We start from the raw sequence: 21,542 nt of genomic DNA, 5'->3' as shown, positions 1-21,542 counted from the left end.
ACGGCGTTGACCCTGACTTTGTTCACTTGTACTGGTTCCAGGGGCCTGATCACCTTCCCCAGGAACGGGGCCTTGACCCTGACTTTGTTCACGTGTACTGGTTCCAGGGGCCTGATCATCTTCCCCAGGAGCACGGCCTTGACCCTGACTTTGTTCACTTGTACTGGTTCCAGGGGCCTGATCACCTTCCCCAGGAACGGGGCCTTGACCCTGACTTTGTTCACGTGTACTGGTTCCAGGGGCCTGAACATCTTCCCCAGGAGCACGGCCTTGACCCTGACTTTGTTCACATGTACCGGTTCCAGGGGCCTGATCATCTTCCCCAGGAGCACGGCCTTGACCCTGACTTTGTTCACGTGTACTGGTTCCAGGGGCCTGAACATCTTCCCCAGGAGCACGGCCTTGACCCTGACTTTGTTCACTTGTACTGGTTCCAGGGGCCTGATCACCTTCCCCAGGGGCACGGCCTTGACCCTGACTTTGTTCACTTGTACTGGTTCCAGGGGCCTGATCACCTTCCCCAGGAACGGGGCCTTGACCCTGACTTTGTTCACGTGTACTGGTTCCAGGGGCCTGAACATCTTCCCCAGGAGCACGGCCTTGACCCTGACTTTGTTCACATGTACCGGTTCCAGGGGCCTGATCATCTTCCCCAGGAGCACGGCCTTGACCCTGACTTTGTTCACGTGTACTGGTTCCAGGGGCCTGAACATCTTCCCCAGGAGCACGGCCTTGACCCTGACTTTGTTCACTTGTACTGGTTCCAGGGGCCTGATCACCTTCCCCAGGGGCACGGCCTTGACCCTGACTTTGTTCACTTGTACTGGTTCCAGGGGCCTGATCACCTTCCCCAGGAACGGGGCCTTGACCCTGACTTTGTTCACGTGTACTGGTTCCAGGGGCCTGAACATCTTCCCCAGGAGCACGGCCTTGACCCTGACTTTGTTCATTTGTACTGGTTCCAGGGGCCTGATCAACTTCCCCAGGGGCACGGCCTTGACCCTGACTTTGTTCACTTGTACTGGTTCCAGGGGCCTGATCACCTTCCCCAGGAACGGGGCCTTGACCCTGACTTTGTTCATGTGTACTGGTTCCTGCAGCCTGATCATCTTCCCCAGGAGCACGGCCTTGACCCTGACTTTGTTCATGTGTACCAGTTCCTGCGGCCTGATCATCTTCCCCAGGAGCACGGCCTTGACCCTGACTTTGTTCACGTGTACTGGTTCCAGGGGCCTGATCATCTTCCCCAGGGGCACGGCCTTGACCCTGACTTTGTTCACTTGTACTGGTTCCAGGGGCCTGATCACCTTCCCCAGGAACGGGGCCTTGACCCTGAATTTGTTCACGTGTACTGGTTCCAGGGGCCTGATCATCTTCCCCAGGAGCACGGCCTTGACCCTGACTTTGTTCACTTGTACTGGTTCCAGGGGCCTGATCACCTTCCCCAGGGGCACGGCCTTGACCCTGACTTTGTTCACTTGTACTGGTTCCAGGGGCCTGATCACCTTCCCCAGGAGCACGGCCTTGACCCTGACATTGTTCACGTGTACTGGTTCCTGCGGCCTGATCATCTTCCCCATGAGCACGGCCTTGACCCTGACTTTGTTCATGTGTACCGGTTCCAGGGGCCTGATCATCTTCCCCAGGAGCACGGCCTTGACCCTGACTTTGTTCACTTGTACTGGTTCCAGGGGCCTGATCATCTTCCCCAGGAGCACGGCCTTGACCCTGACTTTGTTCATGTGTACTGGTTCCAGGGGCCTAATCATCTTCCCCAGGAGCACGGCCTTGACCCTGACTTTGTTCACTTGTACTGGTTCCAGGGGCCTGATCATCTTCCCCAGGAGCACGGCCTTGACGCTGACTTTGTTCACTTGTACTGGTTCCAGGGGCCTGATCACCTTCCCCAGGGGCACGGCCTTGACCCTGACTTTGTTCACGTGTACCGGTTCCAGGGGCCTGATCATTTTCCCCAGGAGCACGGCCTTGACCCTGACTTTGTTCATGTGTACTGGTTCCAGGGGCCTGATCACCTTCCCCAGGAACGGGGCCTTGACCCTGACTTTGTTCACATGTACTGGTTCCAGGGGCCTGAACATCTTCCCCAGGAGCACGGCCTTGACCCTGACTTTGTTCACTTGTACTGGTTCCAGGGGCCTGATCACCTTCCCCAGGGGCACGGCCTTGACCCTGACTTTGTTCACGTGTACCGGTTCCAGGGGCCTGATCACCTTCCCCAGGAGCACGGCCTTGACCCTGACTTTGTTCACGTGTACCGGTTCCAGGGGCCTGATCATCTTCCCCAGGAGCACGGCCTTGATGCTGACTTTGTTCACTTGTACTGGTTCCAGGGGCACGGCCTTGACCCTGACTTTGTTTACTTGTACTGCTTCCAGGGGCCTGATCATCTTCCCCAGGAGCACGGCCTTGACCCTGACTTTGTTCATGTGTACTGGTTCCTGCAGCCTGATCACCTTCCCCAGGAGCACGGCCTTGACCCTGACTTTGTTCACTTGTACCGGTTCCTGGGGCCTGATCATCTTCCCCAGGAGCACGGCCTTGACCCTGACTTTGTTCATGTGTACTGGTTCCTGCAGCCTGATCACCTTCCCCAGGAGCGGGGCCTTGACCCTGACTTTGTTCACTTGTACTGGTTCCTGCGGCCTGATCACCTTCCCCAGGAGCAGGGCATTGATTCTGGGGGTGATTTATTGCATCGCTTGGTTTACTTGAGAAGTGCCCCATCTCAGGCAACGTCTTATCTGCAAAAGATTTAATTCCAGGATTTAGCAGGGTATATTAGAATAGAACAGAAACACGCAGATTCAAAAAATTCCATTGCACCGTTGATACAAAATTGAGAGACGAGGACATCGATTTGTAAATTCTAAAATAGTGAAAAATATTGCCACTCAATGTTCATCAGGTGGTGAGTGCAGGACGTGCGGGTGGGTCAGGCGGTGAGTGCGGGACGTGCGGGTGGGTCAGGCGGCGAGTGCGGGACGTGTGGGTGGGTCAGGGGGCGGGTGCGGGACGTGCGGGTGGGTCAGGGGGCGGGTGCGGGACGTGCGGGTGGATCAGGGGCAGGTGCGGGAGGGTCAAGGGGCGGGTGCGGGAGGGTCAGGGGGCGGGGGCGGGTGCGGGAGGGTCAGGGGGCGGGTGCGGGACGTGCGGCTGGGTCAGGGGCGGGTGCGGGAGGGTCAAGGGGCGGGTGCGGGAGGGTCAGGGGGCGGGTGCGGGAGGGTCAGGGAGCGGGTGCGGGAGGGTCAGGGGGCGAGTGCGGGACGTGCAGGTGGGTCGGGGGCGAGTGCGGGACGGTCAAGTTGAGTCCGGGACGTGCGGGTGGGTCAGGGGGAGTGCGGGACGTGCGGGTGGATCAGAGGGCGGCTGCGAGACGTGCGGGTGGGTCAGGGGGTGAGTGTGCGACATGCGGGTTGGTCAGGGGGTGAGTGCGGGACATGTGGGTGGGTCAGGGTGACTGCGGGATGTGCGGGTGGGTCAGGGGGTCAGTGCGGGACGTGCGGGTGGGTCAGGGGGTCAGTGCGGGACATGCGGTTTGGTCAGGGCTGAGTGCGGCACGTGCGGGTGGGTCAGGGTGAGTGAGGCACGTGCGGGTGGCTCGGGGTGAGTGCGGGACGTGCGTGTGGAATTCTGCACATCTCTCGTGATCAATAAATCACATTCTAGATATTTGTAATTAGCGATATATTTCGTTATAACTACAATTGTTAGTGAATGAATAACTGATTCTGTCGGTGATAGGCCATGCTAATCTTTGAGATTGGTCTGTGAATCGTGATCACTAAATTGACTGTGATGTTTCCGGTTCCACCTTTCCAATTGAATAGTCACCAGATCTAAGCTCATTTATAATTGAGATCTGATGGTGTCGGTGTGAGTTCAGCCCCACCTGATAAACAGGCACGTGTCTGTCTGCTGGGCTCTGTTTCAGACCGGAGTTACTATTTAGATCAAACCCCTTTACTAGAAAACACACACAAGATTCACTGTGACTTGTGTGTTCAGAGACAGAAACTGATCTGACTTCACATCCCATTGCACGGCCTCATGCTGGATAATTGTGCTCGGTGGTCAGACTCTCCCAGTCTCATTCTAAACATTTCCTGACTGAATGTGTAGCCTTTTTGTCCTGTCAACAGGACTAGTATTTATCTGAGTCAATGGGACTCTCTCTGACCTTTCTCCCCAGTCCATCTCCAGGACTAGTATTTATCTGAGTCAATGGGATTCTCTCTGATCTTTCTCCGCAGTCCATCTCCAGGACCAGTGTATCTGAGTCAATGGGACTCTCTCTGACCTTTCTCCCCAGTCCATCTCCAGGACCAGTGTGTATCTGAGCCAATGGGACTCTCTCTGACCTTTCTCCCCAGTCCATCTCCAGGACCAGTGTGTATCTGAGTCAATGGGACTCTCTCTGACCTTTCTCCCCAGTCCATCTCCAGGACCAGTGTGTATCTGAGTCAATGGGTCTCTCTGACCTTTCTCCCCACCAGCCTCCACATTCAATGGATCATCCTCCGCCATTTCCGCCACATCCAGCCTGATCCCACTACCAAACACATCTTTCCCTCACCTCCCCTTTCAGCATTCCGAAGGGACCGCTCCCTGCGCGACACCCTGGACCACTCCTCAATCACCCCCCAACAACCCTTCCCCTTCGCCCGGCACCTTCCCGTGCAAGTGCAGGAAATGCAACACCTGTCCCTCATACCTCTTCCCTTCCCATTGTCCAGGACCCCAAACACACCTTCCAGGTGAAACAGCAAGTTATTTGTTGTACTTGCAATTTAGTATACAGTATTCGCTGCTCACGATGCGGTCTCCTCTACATTGGGGAGACCAAACGCAGATTGGGTGACCACTTGACGGAACACCTCTGCTCAGACTGTAAGGGAGACCCCGAGCTTCTGGTCGCCTGTCACTTTAATTCTCAGCTCCACTCCCACTCTGATCTCTCCATTCTCGGCCTCTTACACTCTTCCAACAATGTACAAGATAAGATTGACGAACAGCACCTCATCTTTCAATTAGGCACTTTACAGCAGAAATGAGACAAGTTTCTCCCAACATGACGAGGCCGGTCACTGAGCTCCAGGAGGGTAATTCTGTGAGGGTAATTCCCAGTGTGGGCGAGCTGTCAACCCGCCGCCACACACTTTTCCAAAATGTCGGGTCTGTCAGCGCTGAGCAGACCTGACACGTAGCGGCGGGGGAGGCAATTCAGGTCATTATAACCTTGTAAGCAAAGGATTAACGACTATTTTGAGCTCACCTTCAGAGTTTTCCAGTTCACCCGTGTGGTCCACACTGCTCGGGGATCACGTCAGGTAACCAGGGCGGGAGTTGAAAGGCCATGGAATCGTTTCATTACTTGACAGCTGGAAATGTGCAAGAAAAGCTCCCATCTCACAGCTGTTCACTTTTCAAGCACAGAAGCTGTTGCTCACTGCATTTGGAAGACAGATTGAGCTTTATGCAGGTTGCATGTGCTTGGAGCAAACTTTCTATCCAGTGTCACCTCATTGGAACAACCTCTCTCACCATTGACAGATTGCTTCTGACATTTCAAGTTCACCTGCCATCTATTACAAAATTCAAGATTCAAGATCATTTTATTGCCATATGTAACTAGTACAATGGAATGCTTACTCCCCACTCACTCCCACAATACAAGCATATAAATATAAAAGCAAAAAGTAAAAACAAGTATAAATAAAAACAATAAGCAAAAAGTATAACAATAAGCAAATAAGCAGAAAGTATACCAATAACAGTCCAACTTGCAGGATATGATGAATAGTGCCAAAAAGCCTCAATTACTACTGGAAATAATAGTAATGTAATATGATAAATATATGGTAATAAGTATATAATATATATATTTACATAAACATATAACTTTAATATGTGGGGCAGTGCAGTTAGCAGTTCAGTAGGCGCACTGCCTGTGGATAGAAACTGTTCTTAAACCTGCTGGTCCTGGTTCGGATGCTGCGGTACCGACGTCCAGACCACAGGAGGGAGAACAGTTTGTGCCCAGGGTGATTGGGGGCCTTGTTCCGGCACCTGTTCTGGAAGATCTCCTCGATGGACGGAAGTGCACACCCGATGATCTTTTCTGCCGTATTCACAACTCTCTGGATGGCTTTCTTGTTCTGTGCAGTGGTGTTACCATACCACACATTGACACCACTCGTCAGGACACTCGCTATGGTGCCGCGGTAAAAGTTCACAAGCCACTGTGTGCTAATGCCGCATTTCCTCAGGCACCGTAGAGGGTAGAGGCGCTGGTGTGCCTTCTTCAGCATAGCCTCCGTATTATGGTTCCAGGCCAGGTCATCAGAGATCTGCAGTCCCAGGAATCGGAAGCAACTGACGACTTCCACTGGTGTCCCATCTATGCTGATGGGGCGATGGTTCCCTCGGTGGCTTCTGAAGTCCACGATGAGCTCCTTAGTCTTGCCAACGTTCAGGGCAAGGTTGTTTTCATTGCACCATCTCATCAGCTGGACTATCTCATCTCTGTACTCCGTCTCGTCATCGTTGCTTATCAGGCCAATTAATGTGGTGTCGTCGGCAAACTTGATAATCCGGTTGTTGCTGTGTATGGCTGTACAGTCATGTGTAAACAGAGAGTACAGCCAAGGACTGAGGCAGCAGCCTTGTGGCACTCCGGTGTTGAGGACCAGAGTGGATGAGGTGTTGTTCCCTATTTTCACCGCTTGAGGCCTACCAGTTGAATCCAATTGCAGATGGGGGTGCCGAGGCCTAGGTCCCTCAGTTTCAGGACCAGCTTGGAGGGAATAATAGTATTAAATGCAGAGCTGTAGTCAATGAACAACAGTCTGACGTAAGTGTCCCTCCTGTCTAGGTGTTCCAGGGCAGTGTGTAGTGTTAAGGAGATGGCATCGTCTACAGACCTGTTCGCCCTATATGCGAACTGGAATGGGTCCAAGGAATCGGATATGATGCTGCTTATGTGTGTCATGACCAGCTTTTCCAGGCACTTCATGGGTATAGATGTTAGAGCCACGGGACGATAGTCATTGAGGCCTGTTACCTTGGTCTTCATAGGTAACGTCACAATGGTTGTCTCCTTGAAGCACACTGGTACAACAGACTGCTGCAATGAGATGTTAAAAATGTCTGTGAACACAGGAGCCAGCTGGTCTGCGCAGGTCTTGAAGACAAGGGGTGAAACCCCGTCCGGGCCGGCTGCCTTCCGTGCTTTTACCCTCCTGAAGGTTCTCCGGACCTCGGATTTAGTCAGCTGTAATGTGTAATCCTCTGGGTGGCTGGGGGTTTTGATGGCCGGCTCAGTGTCCTCCCTCTCAAAGCGAGCATAAAAAGTATTCAGTTCGTCTGGTAGGGAGGGATCGGTGTTGGTGACTCCCGCTGAGCTCCCCTTGTAGTTGGTGATGGCCCTTAGTCCCTGCCACATGCGTCTGGCATCAGAGCCCCTGCCGTACTGAGACACTAGTTTGTTCTTATAGTCTCTTTTTGCTGGGTATGGTTTATACTGTCTCACCTTGTGCCTCAGAGCCTCGCCACCATCAGCCCCAACACCCGCAGCACCAGGCACACCAGCAGCACCAGCCTTCTCCACAACTCCTGATGCTGCACAGCAAAGAGGGCATCAACACCCGGCCACGTTGCTGACTGGGTCGCCAGAGATGGCCTCACAGTGGGCAGAGTTTCTTCACTTGACGCTGCATGCCCTGGATGACACATGATGCACCAGGTTAACACCAGCCCACACCAACAACACAAAGCATCCCTACAATGCCCAAACCATTCCTGTCACACACATCAGCATTGCGGGGGGGGGTTCTGTTATGTCTCGCCATGCACTGCAACTCACTATGCCACATCGAAAGGTGCGCACAATTATGTCTAAGAACGGAAAGTGTTGAAAATAAAGATTTCAATGCTGGACACCATATTAATAGAAACTTCGCATGAACATTGGCTAAAACACACAATTGCCTACCCTTGTGTGTTGTTAGTTGGTATGATTGGACTAGGGTGAGGGTGAGTGTAAGGGGTGGCTCGTGAGATGGGGATGTGATAATATAGAGAGAGAGAGATGGGTGGAGGTGCAAGGTAAGTTGGTGAGAGTAAGGATGTGCAGGAGTAGGGTAGGGAAGGCAGAGTGATGGGGATGTGATGAGAGGCACAGCCGGATGAGGTTAAGTGTGGGTTTGCAGTAACGTTTTGTGATCTACTCAAACCATTGAAAGGTTTCTGTCACTGCAGGCTGGTCCTCCCGACGACATCACTGCTTGAGCCCCACTGTGCAATGTGCAGCCAGGCTGTGTGGGTCTCTCTCACCCCTTGGAAGTGACGAGAACCTCCCTGCGGGCTGTGGCTCCCTCCATAATCATCTAGAGGGAGTTCTGGGAGAGCTTGGGTGCAGCCGAACTCCTCTGTGCTGATGTTGTCAGTGTTTGTAGAACCTCAATACTGTAGAACACTGAGAGCACAATGGTCAAAGTCAATGTGTGTCATCAAATGAGGTCATCAAACCCACTTCCTGCAATTCCCCAGAGCGAGACCCCGACCTGAACCGAACCCCACCCGACCCGATCCTGGCCCCAACCCCGACCCGACCCCAGCCGCACCCGACCCGACCCCGGACCCACCCGACCCTGACCTGACCCGACTCCCGGCCCCAGCCGACCCTCCACCGACCCCGACCCTACTCGACCCGCCACTGACCCCGGCTCACCCGAACCGCGAACGACCCCAGCCCCACCCAACCCTGGCCCCACCCGACCCAGGCTGTCACCGACGCGCCCAGGTGGGAAATCAGGGGGGAAACTGGGTAATTAATGTCCTGAAGTACTTTCAGTGATTGCTGTAATATCCCAGAGAGAAAAATATATCAGATCCGGGCTTTGATTCAGTTTGTTTCTCTCTCTCTGTTTGTATTTAGACTGAGTTATAATGAGCTGGAAGATTCAGGAGTGAAACCACTGTCTGCGGCTCTGAGGAACCCGGACTGTAAAATACAGACACTGGAGTAAGTACCAGACTGTGTGAGCTTGTGTTTATAATAACTGGATGTCTGACACTGAACATTATTATTAGTATCAGTAATAGTGTTATTAATAAACTGTGGGGATTTACTCTGATTCCTGTTATTTCTCTCTCTGATCCCCAGGCTGGATGCGAACGGTCTCACAGATTCTTGTGCCGAGGATCTCGCCTCCGCTCTCGGTACAAACCGCTCACTGGCGGATCTGGACCTGAGTGATAATAAACTGGGAGATTCAGGAGTGAAACTAGTGTCTGCGGCTCTGAGGAACCCGGACTGTAAAATACAGAAACTGGGGTAAGTACCAGACTGTGTGAGATTGTGTTTATAATAACTGGATGTCTGACACTGAACATTATTATTAGTATCAGTAATAGTGTTATTAATAAACTCTGGGGATTTACTCTGATTCCTGTTATTTCTCTCTCTGATCCCCAGGCTGGGTGGTGTCGGTCTCACAGATTCTTGTGCCGAGGATCTCGCCTCTGCTCTCAGTACAAACCGCTCACTGACGGATCTGGACCTGAGTGATAATAAACTGGGAGATTCAGGAGTGAAACTAGTGTCTGCGGCTCTGAGGAACCCGGACTGTAAAATACAGACACTGGAGTAAGTACCAGACTGTGTGAGATTGTGTTTATATTAACTGGATGTCTGACACTGAACATTATTATTAGTATCAGTAATAGTGTTATTAATAAACTCTGGGGATTTACTCTGATTCCTGTTATTTCTCTCTCTGACCCCCAGTCTATGGGATGTCGGTCTCACAGATTCTTGTGCCGAGGATCTCGCCTCCGCTCTCAGTACAAACCGCTCACTGACGGATCTGGACCTGAGTTATACTAAACTGGGAGATTCAGGAGTGAAACTACTGTCTGCGGCTCTGAGGAACCCGGACTGTAAAATACAGGAACTGGGGTAAGTTCCAGACTGTGTGAGATTGTGTTTATAATAACTGGATGTCTGACACTGAACATTATTATTAGTATCAGTAATAGTGTTATTAATAAACTCTGGGGATTGACTCTGATTCCTGTTATTTCTCTCTCTGATCCCCAGGTTGGGTGCTAACGGTCTCACAGATTCTTGTGCCAAGGATCTCGCCTCCGCTCTCAGTACAAACCGCTCACTGACGGATCTGGACCTGAGATTTAACTCCTTCACAGACCGATCAGTCCCTGCTCTCCGCCGCCTCATACTGACCTGCAGGAGTCTGGAGCGGATCCGGTGAGTGTTTGTGTTAATGTTTAATGTAATAAATAAAATATCAATGGGATTCAGTCACTTTTCTGGGTAATATTTGTCTGTAATTATTATTGAAATATTAACCCCAGTCTCGCGGTTATTTACGCTGTTGTTCAATCTGTTTATTTCCTGTTTAATCTTTAATCTGTTTCAGGCTGGGGGTGAATCAGTTCAGTTTAACCGGAAAAAAACAGCTGGAGTTACTGCGGGTAACAAGACCAGGATTGAGTGTGGAAGTGTGAAAGTTCCAAGTGATGACGTCACTGCTCCCCTTGTGTGAACATTCCAAGTGATGACGTCACTGCTCCCATTGTGTGACCATTCCAAGTGATGATGTCACTGCTCCCATTGTGTGACCATTCCAAGTGATGATGTCACTGCTCGCATTGTGTGACCATTCCAAGTGATGATGTCACTGCTCCCATTGTGTGACCATTCCAAGTGATGACGTCACTGCTCCCATTGTGTGACCATTCCTAGTGATGATGTCACTGCTCCCATTGTGTGACCATTCCAAGTGATGACGTCACTGCTCCCATTGTGTGACCATTCCAAGTGATGACGTCGCTGTTCCCATTGTGTGACCATTCCAAGTGATGATGTCACTGCTCCCATTGTGTGACCATTCCAAGTGATGATGTCGCTGCTCCCATTGTGTGACCATTCCAAGTGATGACGTCACTGCTCCCATTGTGTGACCATTCCAAGTGATGACGTCACTGCTCCCATTGTGTGACCATTCCAAGTGATGACGTCACTGCTCCCATTGTGTGAACATTCCAAGTGATGACGTCACTGCTCCCATTGTGTGAACATTCCAAGTGATGACGTCACTGCTCCCATTGTGTGAACAGTCCAAGTGATGATGTCACTGCTCCCATTGTGTGAACATTCCAAGTGATGACGTCACTGCTCCCATTGTGTGACCATTCCAAGTGATGACATCACTGCTCCCATTGTGTGAACATTCCAAGTGATGACGTCACTGCTCCCATTGTGTGACCATTCCAAGTGATGACATCACTGCTCCCATTGTGTGACCATTCCAAGTGATGACGTCACTGCTCCCATTGTGTGAACATTCCAAGTGATGACGTCACCCATTGTGTGAACATTCCAAGTGATGACGTCACTGCTCCCATTGTGTGACCATTCCAAGTGATGACGTCACTGCTCCCATTGTGTGACCATTACAAGTGATGATGTCGCTGCTCCCATTGTGTGACCATTCCAAGTGACGACGTCACTGCTCCCATTGTGTGACCATTCCAAGTGATGCCGTCAATGCTCCCATTGTGTGACCATTCCAAGTGATGACGTCACTGCTCCCATTGTGTGACCATTCCAAGTGATGATGTTACTGCTCCCATTGTGTGACCATTCCAAGTGATGACGTCACTGCTCCTATTGTGTGACCATTCCAAGTGATGACATCACTGCTCCCATTGTGTGACCATTCCAAGTGATGACATCACTGCTCCCATTGTGTGACCATTGCAAGTGATGATGTCATTGCTCCCATTGTGTGACCATTCCAAGTGATGACTTCACTGCTCCCATTGTGTGACCATTCCAAGTGATGATGTCACTGCTCCCATTGTGTGACCATTCCAATTGATGACATCACTGCTCCCAATTGATGACATCACTGCTCCCATTGTGTGACCATTCCAAGTGATGACGTCACTGCTCCCGTTGTGTGACCATTCCAAGTGATGACATCACTGCTCCCATTGTGTGACCATTCCAAGTGATGACGTCACTGCTCCCATTATGTGAACATTCCAAGTGATGACGTCACTGCTTCCATTGTGTGACCATTCCAAGTGATGACGTCACTGCTCCCATTGTGTGACCATTCCAAGTGATGATGTCACTGCTCCCATTGTGTGACCATTCCAAGTGATGACGTCACTGCTCCCATTGTGTGACCATTCCAAGTGATGACGTCACTGCTCCCATTGTGTGAACATTCCAAGTGATGACGTCACTGCTCCCATTGTGTGAACATTCCAAGTGATGATGTCACGGCTCCCATTGTGTGACCATTCCAAGTGATGACGTCACTGCTCCCATTGTGTGAACATTCCAAGTGATGACATCACTGCTCCCATGGTGTGCCCGTTCCAAGTGATGACATCATTGCTCCCATTGTGTGACCATTCCAAGTGATGACATCACTGCTCCCATTGTGTGACCATTCCAAGTGATGATGTCATTGCTCCCATTGTGTGACCATTCCAAGTGATGACATCACTGCTCCCATTATGTGAACGTTCCAAGTGATGACGTCACTGCTCCCATTGTGTGAACATTCCAAGTGATGACGTCACTGCTCCCATTGTGTGACCATTCCAAGTGATGACATCACTGCTCCCATTGTGTGACCATTCCAAGTGATGACCTCACTGCTCCCATTGTGTGACCATTCCAAGTGATGATGTCACTGCTCCCGTTGTGTGACAATTCCAAGTGATGACGTCACTGCTCCGATTGTTTGAACATTCCAAGTGATGATGTCACTGCTCCCATTGTGTGACCATTCCAAGTGATGATGTCACTGCTCCCATTGTGTGACCATTCCAAGTGATGACATCACTGCTCCCATTGTGTGACCATTCCAAGTGATGATATCACAGCTCCCATTGTGTGACCATTCCAAGTGATGATGTCACTGCTCCCATTGTGTGACCATTCCAAGTGATGACATCACTGCTCCCATTGTGTGAACATTCCAAGTGATGATGTCACTGCCCCCATTGTGTGAACATTCCAAGTGATGATGTCACTGCTCCCATTGTGTGACCATTCCAAGTGATGACGTCACTGCTCCCATTGTGTGACCATTCCAAGTGATGATGTCACTGCTCCCATTGTGTGAACATTCCAAGTGATGACGTCACTGCTCCCATTGTGTGAACATTCCAAGTGATGACGTCACTTCTCCCATTGTGTGACCATTCCAAGTGATGATATCACTGCTCCCATTGTGTGAACATTCCAAGTGATGACATCACTGCTCCCATTGTGTGAACATTCCAAGTGATGACGTCACTGCTCCCATTGTGTGACCATTCCAAGTGATGACATCACTGCTCCCATTGTGTGAACATTCCAAGTGATGACATCACTGCTCCCATTGTATGAACATTCCAAGTGATGATGTCACTGCTCCCATTGTGTGACCATTCCAAGTGATGATGTCACTGCTCCCATTGTGTGACCATTCCAAGTGATGATGTCACTGCTCCCATTGTGTGACCATTCCAAGTGATGACGTCACTGCTCCCATTGTGTGACCATTTCCGGCCGTTGATTTGATTTTAATTTAATTTAATGGTTTCCAGCTCGAGCTGATCGCGTCACCTCCCATTGTGAGGTCAGAGGACCAGTCAGAGAGTCCCGAGACTCAGCGGCTCCCAGGCTGCACCCCTTTCAAAATGGATGAGAGTTTCTGCGAATTGCAGTCTGTGTGAGTGAGTCTGTATGTGTGTGGGTGTCTGTGTTTCTGCTAATTGTAGAGTCTGTGTGTCATGTTACTGTAAATTTTAGTTCAATGTGGGTGGGAGGGAGACTGTGTGAGTGAGAGACAGACAGACAGTCACTGAGAGCGAGAGAGACATGAAATCAATAGGCAAGTAGCAGAATAGAAAGCCTGTTTCTGTCGGCCACAAAGTGAAAAGATAAGATACTGAAAAGTGTCTTTTTGGTTTAAATCTTCCAACACAGCAGTCATCCCTCTGCAGGCTGGCCAGGCTGTGAGTGTGTGTGTGTGAAAGAGAGAGAGAGGGCAAAAGCTGGTGTTTGTGTGAGATGAGTTCTGCTGTCTTATTACCTGTTGTTGTATTAAACCCTAGTGATTTCATTCTGGCCTGGTCCACATGTAATGCTGTTGTGTATCACTTTATTGCACTTTTTTTCATTTCACTTCACTTCAAGACAGACAGTCAGTCAGTGAGATTCTGAAAAATATCTTTTTGTACTTTCTGACAATAAAAGCTGCTCTGGCATCTTTGCAATCTTTTTATCCCACCCTACTCAAATCAAGACCTGGCAGGCAGTGAGAGAGACACATGAACTCAAGACAACAGGTAGAATAAAAACAGAAAATGCTGGAATACTCAGTATGTTAGTCAGCATCAGTGGAGATACAGAGAAACAGAGTAAATGTTTCAGCTCGATGACCTTTCATCAGAACCTTGCCAGAATCTGACAAAAGGTCATCGAGCTGAAACATTAACTCTGTTTCTCTCTCTCTCCACAGATGCTGCCTTACCTGCTGATTATTTCCAGCATTTTCTGTTTTTATTTCAGATTTCCCACATCCACAGCATTTGCTTTTGATGCAGAATAGAAAGCCTGTTTCTGTAGGCCGCAAAATGAAAAGATACAATAATGAAAACTGACTGATTGCTTTTAAACTGCCAAACAGAGCAGAGCAATGAGAGAAATCAAATTTCTTTCAGTGCTGACAGTGATTTGTGGAAATATTGCAGGCTGGCCTGTGTTTGTGTGTGTGTGAGAGAGAGAGACAGAGAGCAAAAGCTGATGTGTATGCAGGGCTTGTCTGTGTTCAAGTTACCTGCTGTGTGCCTTGGTACTGCATCTCATGTCTGAGAAATACAGAATGTATACACCATTAGATCACACTGATTTCATTCCAGACTGCACTGTTGTGGGCTCTTACATTGCCTTTCAAGAATTTTGTAAAAAGCAAATCTACATATTTACATCAAGCCATTTGATATTTTTCTGGACTGGACTTTATAGGGGAATGTTTGTGGAGTGTTTCATGGCATATCCTGCTGTGGGGTCTTACTATCCCCTTCAGCCCAACCCAAACAAGACAAGACTTTTGTAAAAAAAAAAGTATATTAATTTTTTTAATTATTTTCAGAATAATCCATTTGATTTTTTTCTGGACTGGGCTTTATTGGGGAATGTGCTTGGGATGTTTTCAGAGCAAAAGCTGCTGTGCGATCTTTCCATTCATTTTATTACACTCCAGGCAAACCACAGACAGGCAGCCATTTAATTAACAGAAGTAAAGTATATATATTATTATTTATTCCTGATTGTATTTACTTCTTTTCACCCTCCCGGGCTTTCATTTCCTCTCGGGGACCGGGATTTCTGGGGCCTCGGCTTCTCATCTTCCTGTTGGATTGTCCTCATCAAACATGGCCGCACAGCCAGGAAGGGACATCATCAAAAATTAACACACCCAGGCTGCACCCCTTTCAAAATGGATGTGTGAGTGTGAGTTTCTGCAAATTGCAGAGTCTGTATGAGTGAGTCTGTATGTGAGTGGGTGTGTGTCTGTAAATTGCAGAGTCTGAGTGTGTCTGTATGTGAGTGGGTGTCGGTGTTTCTGCAAATTGCAGAGTCTGTGTGCGTGTCTGTATGTGCGTGGGTGTCTGTGTGTCATGTCACTAAGTCTTAGTTCACTGGATGGGAGGGAGCGTGTGTGAGTGAGAGACAGATAGCCAGTGAGAGAGTGAGACGTATTGATTTGTATGTGGGTTCAATGACGACACATTCATGAAAGAGAATGACTTTTTATCTAAAGTGAGTTCAACTCAGTTAACAGCATTACAGGAGACACCATCTTAGAGATCCATCTAAAACAAAACCAAAACCAAACTGCTTGTCTCTCACATGCCCTCTGCTGGTCAGGCATAAGTAATCAAACAGGCAAATATGCTGGTACGGCATAAATAATCAAACCGGCAAATACCATCACTATTTGCTGATATCATTACATCTCCCTTTCTTAAAACAAAAGTATTTTACTTTTATCTAACATGTTTTCTTTGTATTAATCTGCATTTTAACTGTAACACTTAATGAACTTACATTATCATCAAAGTTAGTTAACCTTGTTTTGTGTGTTCACATGAAATATGTAAATACACTATAACTTGAAGAGAGAATAAGATAACATTACTTCCTTCTGTAACAATAGTCCTTAAATTTGCTCAATGAGTCTCTCAGGAGGCTTCACGCGTCTTGAGGATTTTCTGATTGACTGTCCTTGAATCTGAGTTGTTGCCTCAGATGATGGTTTCTCAGCAGTGTGATCAGGTTGTTCAACAGTATCAGTCTTTTGACCTGCTGTGGCTGGTCCCATGAGAAGATCTCGACGATTTCTTCGCAGAACAGCACCCTCATCTGTCTGAATGGTGTGTGATCTTGGTTGGACTTCACTCAGGACAGTTCCCTTCTGAGTCCATATGTTTGTTTTGTCTTTGAAGCTTACTTGGTCACCAGTGTGGAGTTCAGGTAGGTTTTGTGTTCCAGATTAATACAAAGAAAACATGTTGTTAGATAAAAGTAAAATACTTTTGTTTTAAGAAAGGGAGATGTAATGATATCAGCAAATAGTGATGGTATTTGCCTGTTTGATTATTTATGCCTTACCAGCATATTTGCCTGTTTGATTACTTATGCCTGACCAGCAGAGGGCATGTGAGGGACAAGCAGTTTGGTTTTGTTTTTGTTTTAGATGGATCTCTAAGATGGTGTCTCCTGTAATGCTGTTAACTGAGTTGAACTTACTTTAGATAAAAAGTAATTCTCTCAGAAAACAAATGTATTTTACTTTTATCTAACAACATGTTTTCTTTGTATTAATCTGCATTTTAACTGTAACACTTAATGAACTTACATTATCTGTATCGATTTGTATGTGGGTTCAATGACGACACATTCATGAAAGAGAATGACTTTTTATCTAAAGTAAGTTCAACTCAGTTAATAGCATTACAGGAGACACCATCTTAGAGATCCATCTAAAACGAAACAAAAACCAAACTGCTTGTCTCTCACATGCCCTCTGCTGGTAAGGCATAAATAATCAAACAGGCAAATACCATCACTATTTGCTGATATCCTCTGCTGGTAAGGCATAAATAATCAAACAGGCAAATACCATCACTATTTGCTGATATCATTACAGACATGAAATCAAAAGGCAAGATGCAGAATAGAAAGCATTTTTCTGTAGGCTACAAAGTGAAAAGATACAGAAAAGTGTATTTTTGGGTTTAATTTTCCAACACGGCAGACATCATTCTGCAGGCTGGCCAGTGTGTGTGTGTGAGAGGGAGAGAGCAAAAGCTGGTGTTTGTGTGAGATGTGTTCTGCTGTCTTATTATCTGCTGTTGTATTAAACCCTATTGATTTCATTCTTGCCTGGTCCACGTGTAATGCTGCTGTGTATCACTTTATTTCACTTCACTTCAAGACAGTCAGTGAGATACTGAAAAATGTCTTTGTGGACTGTCTGACAGTAAAAGCTGCTCTGCGATCTTTGAATTCTTTTTATTCCACTCCACTCAAATCAAGACAAGGCAGGCAGGCAATGAGAGAGACACTTGAAATTAAGACAACAGGCAGAATAGAAATCAAAACAGAAAAAGCCAGGAAATACTCAGCAGGTTAGGCAGCGCCTGTGGTGAGAGGGAGAAACATAGTTAATGTCTCTGTTCAATTACTTTTTTATTATTTTATTGGATCAGGGCGTCGCTGGCAAGGCCAGCATTTATTGCCCATCCCTAGTTGCCCTTGAGAATGTGGTGGTGAGCCGCCGCCTTGAACCACTGCAGTCCGTGTGGTGAAGGTACTCCCACAGTGCTGTTAGGGAGGGAGTTCCAGGATTTTGATTCAGCGACGATAAAGGATCGGCGATATATTTCCAAGTCCGGATGGTGTGAGACTTGGAGGGGAACTTGGAGGTGGTGGTGTTCCCATGCACCTGCTGCCCCTTGTCCTTCTAGGTGGAAGAGGACACACGTTTGGGAGGTGCTGCCGAAGAAGCCTTGGTGAGTTGCTGCAATGCATCTTGTAGATGGGCCACACTGCAGTCACGGTACGCCGGTGGTGGACGGAGACAATCAAGCGGGCTGCTTTGTCCTGGATGGTGTTGAGCTTCTTGAGTGTTGGGGATCCAGAATCTGACGAAATGTCATCGAGCTGAATTAACTCTGTTTCTCTCTCTCTCCACAGAAGCTGCCTGACCTGCTGAGTATTTGCAGCATTTTCTGTTTGAATTTCAGATTTCCAGCATCCACAGTCTTTTGCTTTTGATGCAGAATGGAAAGCCTAATTTTGTAGGCTGCAAAATGAAAAGATAAGAAACTGAAAATTGTTTTTTTTACTTTTAAACTGCCAAACACAGCAGAGCAATGAGAGAAATCAACTTTCTTTCATTGCTGACAGTGTTGTGTGGAAATTTTGCAGGCTGGCCTGTGTTTGTGTGTGAGAGAAACATAGACAGTGCAAAAGCTGGTGTGTATGCAGGGCTTGTCTGTGTTCAAGTTATCTGCCGTGATCATTGGTACTGCATCTCATGTCTGTAAAAACAGAAAGTGTACACCATTAGATCATACTGATTTCATTCCAGACCGCACTGCTGTGGGATCTTACTTTGCCTTTCTCTCAAGACTTGTAAAATTCAAAGCTACATATATACAACAAGCCATTTGATTTTCTTTCTGAACTGGATTTTATCGAGTATGCTTATGGGAAGTGACAGAGCATATCCTGCTGTGGGACCTTACTCTCCCTTGAATTCCCAACCCAAAAAAGACAAGACAAGACTTTTGAAAAAACAAAGTATATATATATTATATTTTATTATTATTATTATTTTCAGAATAATCCATTTGATGTTTTTCTGGACTGGGCTCTATTGGGGGAAAGTTTCTGGAGTGTTTTCAGAGCAAAATCTACTGTGGGATCTTTCCATTCATTTTATTCCACTCCACTCAAATCACAGAATGCAGACACTTCATTAACAGAAGTAAAGTCCATATGTTGTTATTATTTATTCTTGATTGTATTTGATTCTTTTCACACTCCCTCCGTGCCCATCTCCTGGGGCGTCAATCACCCCCTACATTCATTTTCACCCCCGCCAATCCCCCAGCCCCTTGTGGTCCTGAGCTCCACACTCACTCACACACAGGAGCCAAGCTGGTGAGCTGCAGCTGCCATTCCTTCCTTCCCTCCTTCCTGCACCATGTGCTCCTGCCTGGGTATGTGTGAGCAGCTGCACAGCCTGTGAGCGGCTCCAGGCAATGGCACAAAGCAGCGGCGCAGGACCCCATCCTGAAACACATGTGGCACCCATTTAAATTCACAGTGCACCGCAAAGCGCAATTATTCTGCAAAGGACTATTCCATTGCAAAGTGCTACTTCATTGCAAAGTACTATTTTATTGAAAAGATTATTCCATTGTAAAGTGCTATTCCATTGCAAAGGACAATAATAAAATTATATAAATTTACGGCAAAGAAGGAGGCCATTCGGCCTGTCGGGCCCCTGTCAGCTCTCTGCAAGAGAACTTCAACTGGACCCACTCCCCTTCCCTGTCCCTGTAGCCCTGATAATTTTTCCTTCATGTACTTATGTCCCTTTTGAAAGCAACGATTGAATCTGCCTCCACCATCTTTTCAGGCAGGGCATTTCAGACCATAACCACTCGTTGCATAATTCTTTTTCCCTCATATCATCTTTGGTTCTTCTGCCAATCACCTTAAAGCTGTGTCCTCTGGTTCTCGACCCTTCCGGCAATGGGAACAGTTTCCCTCTATCTACTCTGACTATACACCTCATGATTTTGAACACCTCTATCAAATCTCCTCTCAAACTTCACTGCTCTAATGTGAACAACCCCAGCTTCTCCAGCCTATCCATGTGGCTGAAGTCCCTCATACCTGGAACCATTCTTGTAAATCTTTTCTGCATCCTCACTGAGGCCTTCACATCCTCCCTAAAGTGCGGTGCCATGAATTGGGCACAATGCTGCAGTTGAGACCGAAACAGTGTTTTGTAAATGTTCACAGAACTTCCGTGTTTTCTACTCTCTGCCTCTATTTATGAAGCCCAGGATCCTGCTTTCTCAACCTACTCTGCCACCTTCAACGATTTGTCCACATGTACCCCCAGGTTGCTCTGTTCATGCACCCCCTTTAGAATTGTACCCTTTAGTTTATATTGCCTCTTTTCATTCTTCCTGCCGAAATGTATCATTCGCACGTTTCTACTTTAAATTTCATCTGCCAGGTGTCCACCGATTCACTCAGCCTGTCTCTGTCTTCTTGAAGTCTATCACTATCCCCCTCACTGTTCACTATACTTCCAAGTTTTGTGTACTCTGCAAATTTTGAAATTGTGCCCTGTATACCCAAGTCCAAGTCATTAAAATATATCCAGTAAAGCAGTGGTCCTGGTACCGGCCCCTGGGGAACACCACTGCATACTTTCCTCCAGTCTGAAAAACAACCGTTCACCAATACTCTCTGTGTACTGTCACTTAGCCAATTTCGTACCATGCTGCCACTGTCCCTTTTATTCCATGGGCTTCAACTTTCCTCGCAATCCTATTATGTGGCATTTTATCGAACGCCTTTTGGAAGTCCATGTACACCACATCAACCGCATTGCCCTCATCAACCCTCAATGAAGAGAGAAAATAAATATGTGAATAAAAGAGAGTGAGAGATACAAGAGACAAAAGAAAAGGCTAAAAGCTAATGAATTATATATTTTTTTAATCTTCACCAAAGACTCTATTTTTCATTCTTGTGATGTGGGCGTCGCTGGCAAGGTCAGCATTAAAGTCCTATTCCTAACTGTTCCTTGAGAAGGTGGTGGTGAGCCACCTTCTTTAACCGCTGCAGTCCGTGTGGTGAAGGTACTCCACATTGCTGTTCGGAAGGGAGTTCAAGGATTTTGTCGCAGCAACAATGAAGGAAGGGTGATATATTTCCAAGACAGGATCATATGGAACTGGGAGATGGTGGTGTTCCCCTGCGCCTGCTGCCCTTGTCTTTCTAGGTGGTAGAGGTCGCAGGTTTGGGAGGTGCTTTCGAAAAAGCCTTGGCGAGCTGCCATCTTGTAGATGGTACACACTGCAGGAGTGCCGGTGTTACAGGGAGTGGATGCTTAAGGTGGTGGATGGGGTGCCAATCGAGCGGGCTGCTTTATCCTGGATGGTGTGGAGCTTCTTGAATGTTATGGGAGCGGCACCCGTCCCGCCAAGTGGAAATTATTCCACAACACTCCTGACTTGCGCCTTGTAGATGGTGGAAAGGCTTTGGGGAGTCAGGAGGTGAGACACATGCCACAGAATACCCAGCCTCTGACCTGCTCTTGTAGCCACAGTATTTACGTGGCTGGTCCAGTTTAGTTTCTGGTCAATGGTGACCCCCAGGATGTAGATGGTCAGGG

At 47.9% G+C, this 21,542-nt stretch overlaps 1 protein-coding gene across 1 annotated transcript; it reads left to right on the top strand.

Moving 5' to 3' along the window:
* The first annotated feature begins 5,089 nt into the window (after window positions 1–5,089).
* On the top strand, window positions 5,090–10,548 carry LOC147084781 (ribonuclease inhibitor-like). The gene is made up of 4 exons (XM_085979333.1): window positions 5,090–5,097; window positions 9,497–9,667; window positions 9,809–9,979; window positions 10,461–10,548. The coding sequence occupies exons 1-4, from the start codon at window positions 5,090–5,092 to the stop codon at window positions 10,546–10,548; spliced, it is 438 nt and encodes a 145-aa protein (XP_085835459.1).
* Window positions 10,549–21,542: the final 10,994 nt, after the last annotated feature.

Source organism: Somniosus microcephalus, unplaced genomic scaffold (assembly GCF_052327205.1).
Source record: "Somniosus microcephalus isolate GS21.2 unplaced genomic scaffold, FLI_Smic_1.0 unresolved_chr9, whole genome shotgun sequence".
NCBI lineage: Eukaryota > Metazoa > Chordata > Chondrichthyes > Squaliformes > Somniosidae > Somniosus > Somniosus microcephalus.
The sequence above is the reverse complement of the archived record's forward strand: the minus strand, read 5'-3'. Positions and strand labels throughout refer to the sequence as shown.

Bases quoted from the DNA above. Each gene is read 5' to 3' on its own strand.
- LOC147084781 (XM_085979333.1), top strand. The intron at 9,668-9,808 runs GTAAGTACCAGA...TCTGACCCCCAG, and splicing joins TGTAAAATACAGACACTGGA to TCTATGGGATGTCGGTCTCA. The intron at 9,980-10,460 runs GTAAGTTCCAGA...AATCTGTTTCAG, and splicing joins TGTAAAATACAGGAACTGGG to GCTGGGGGTGAATCAGTTCA.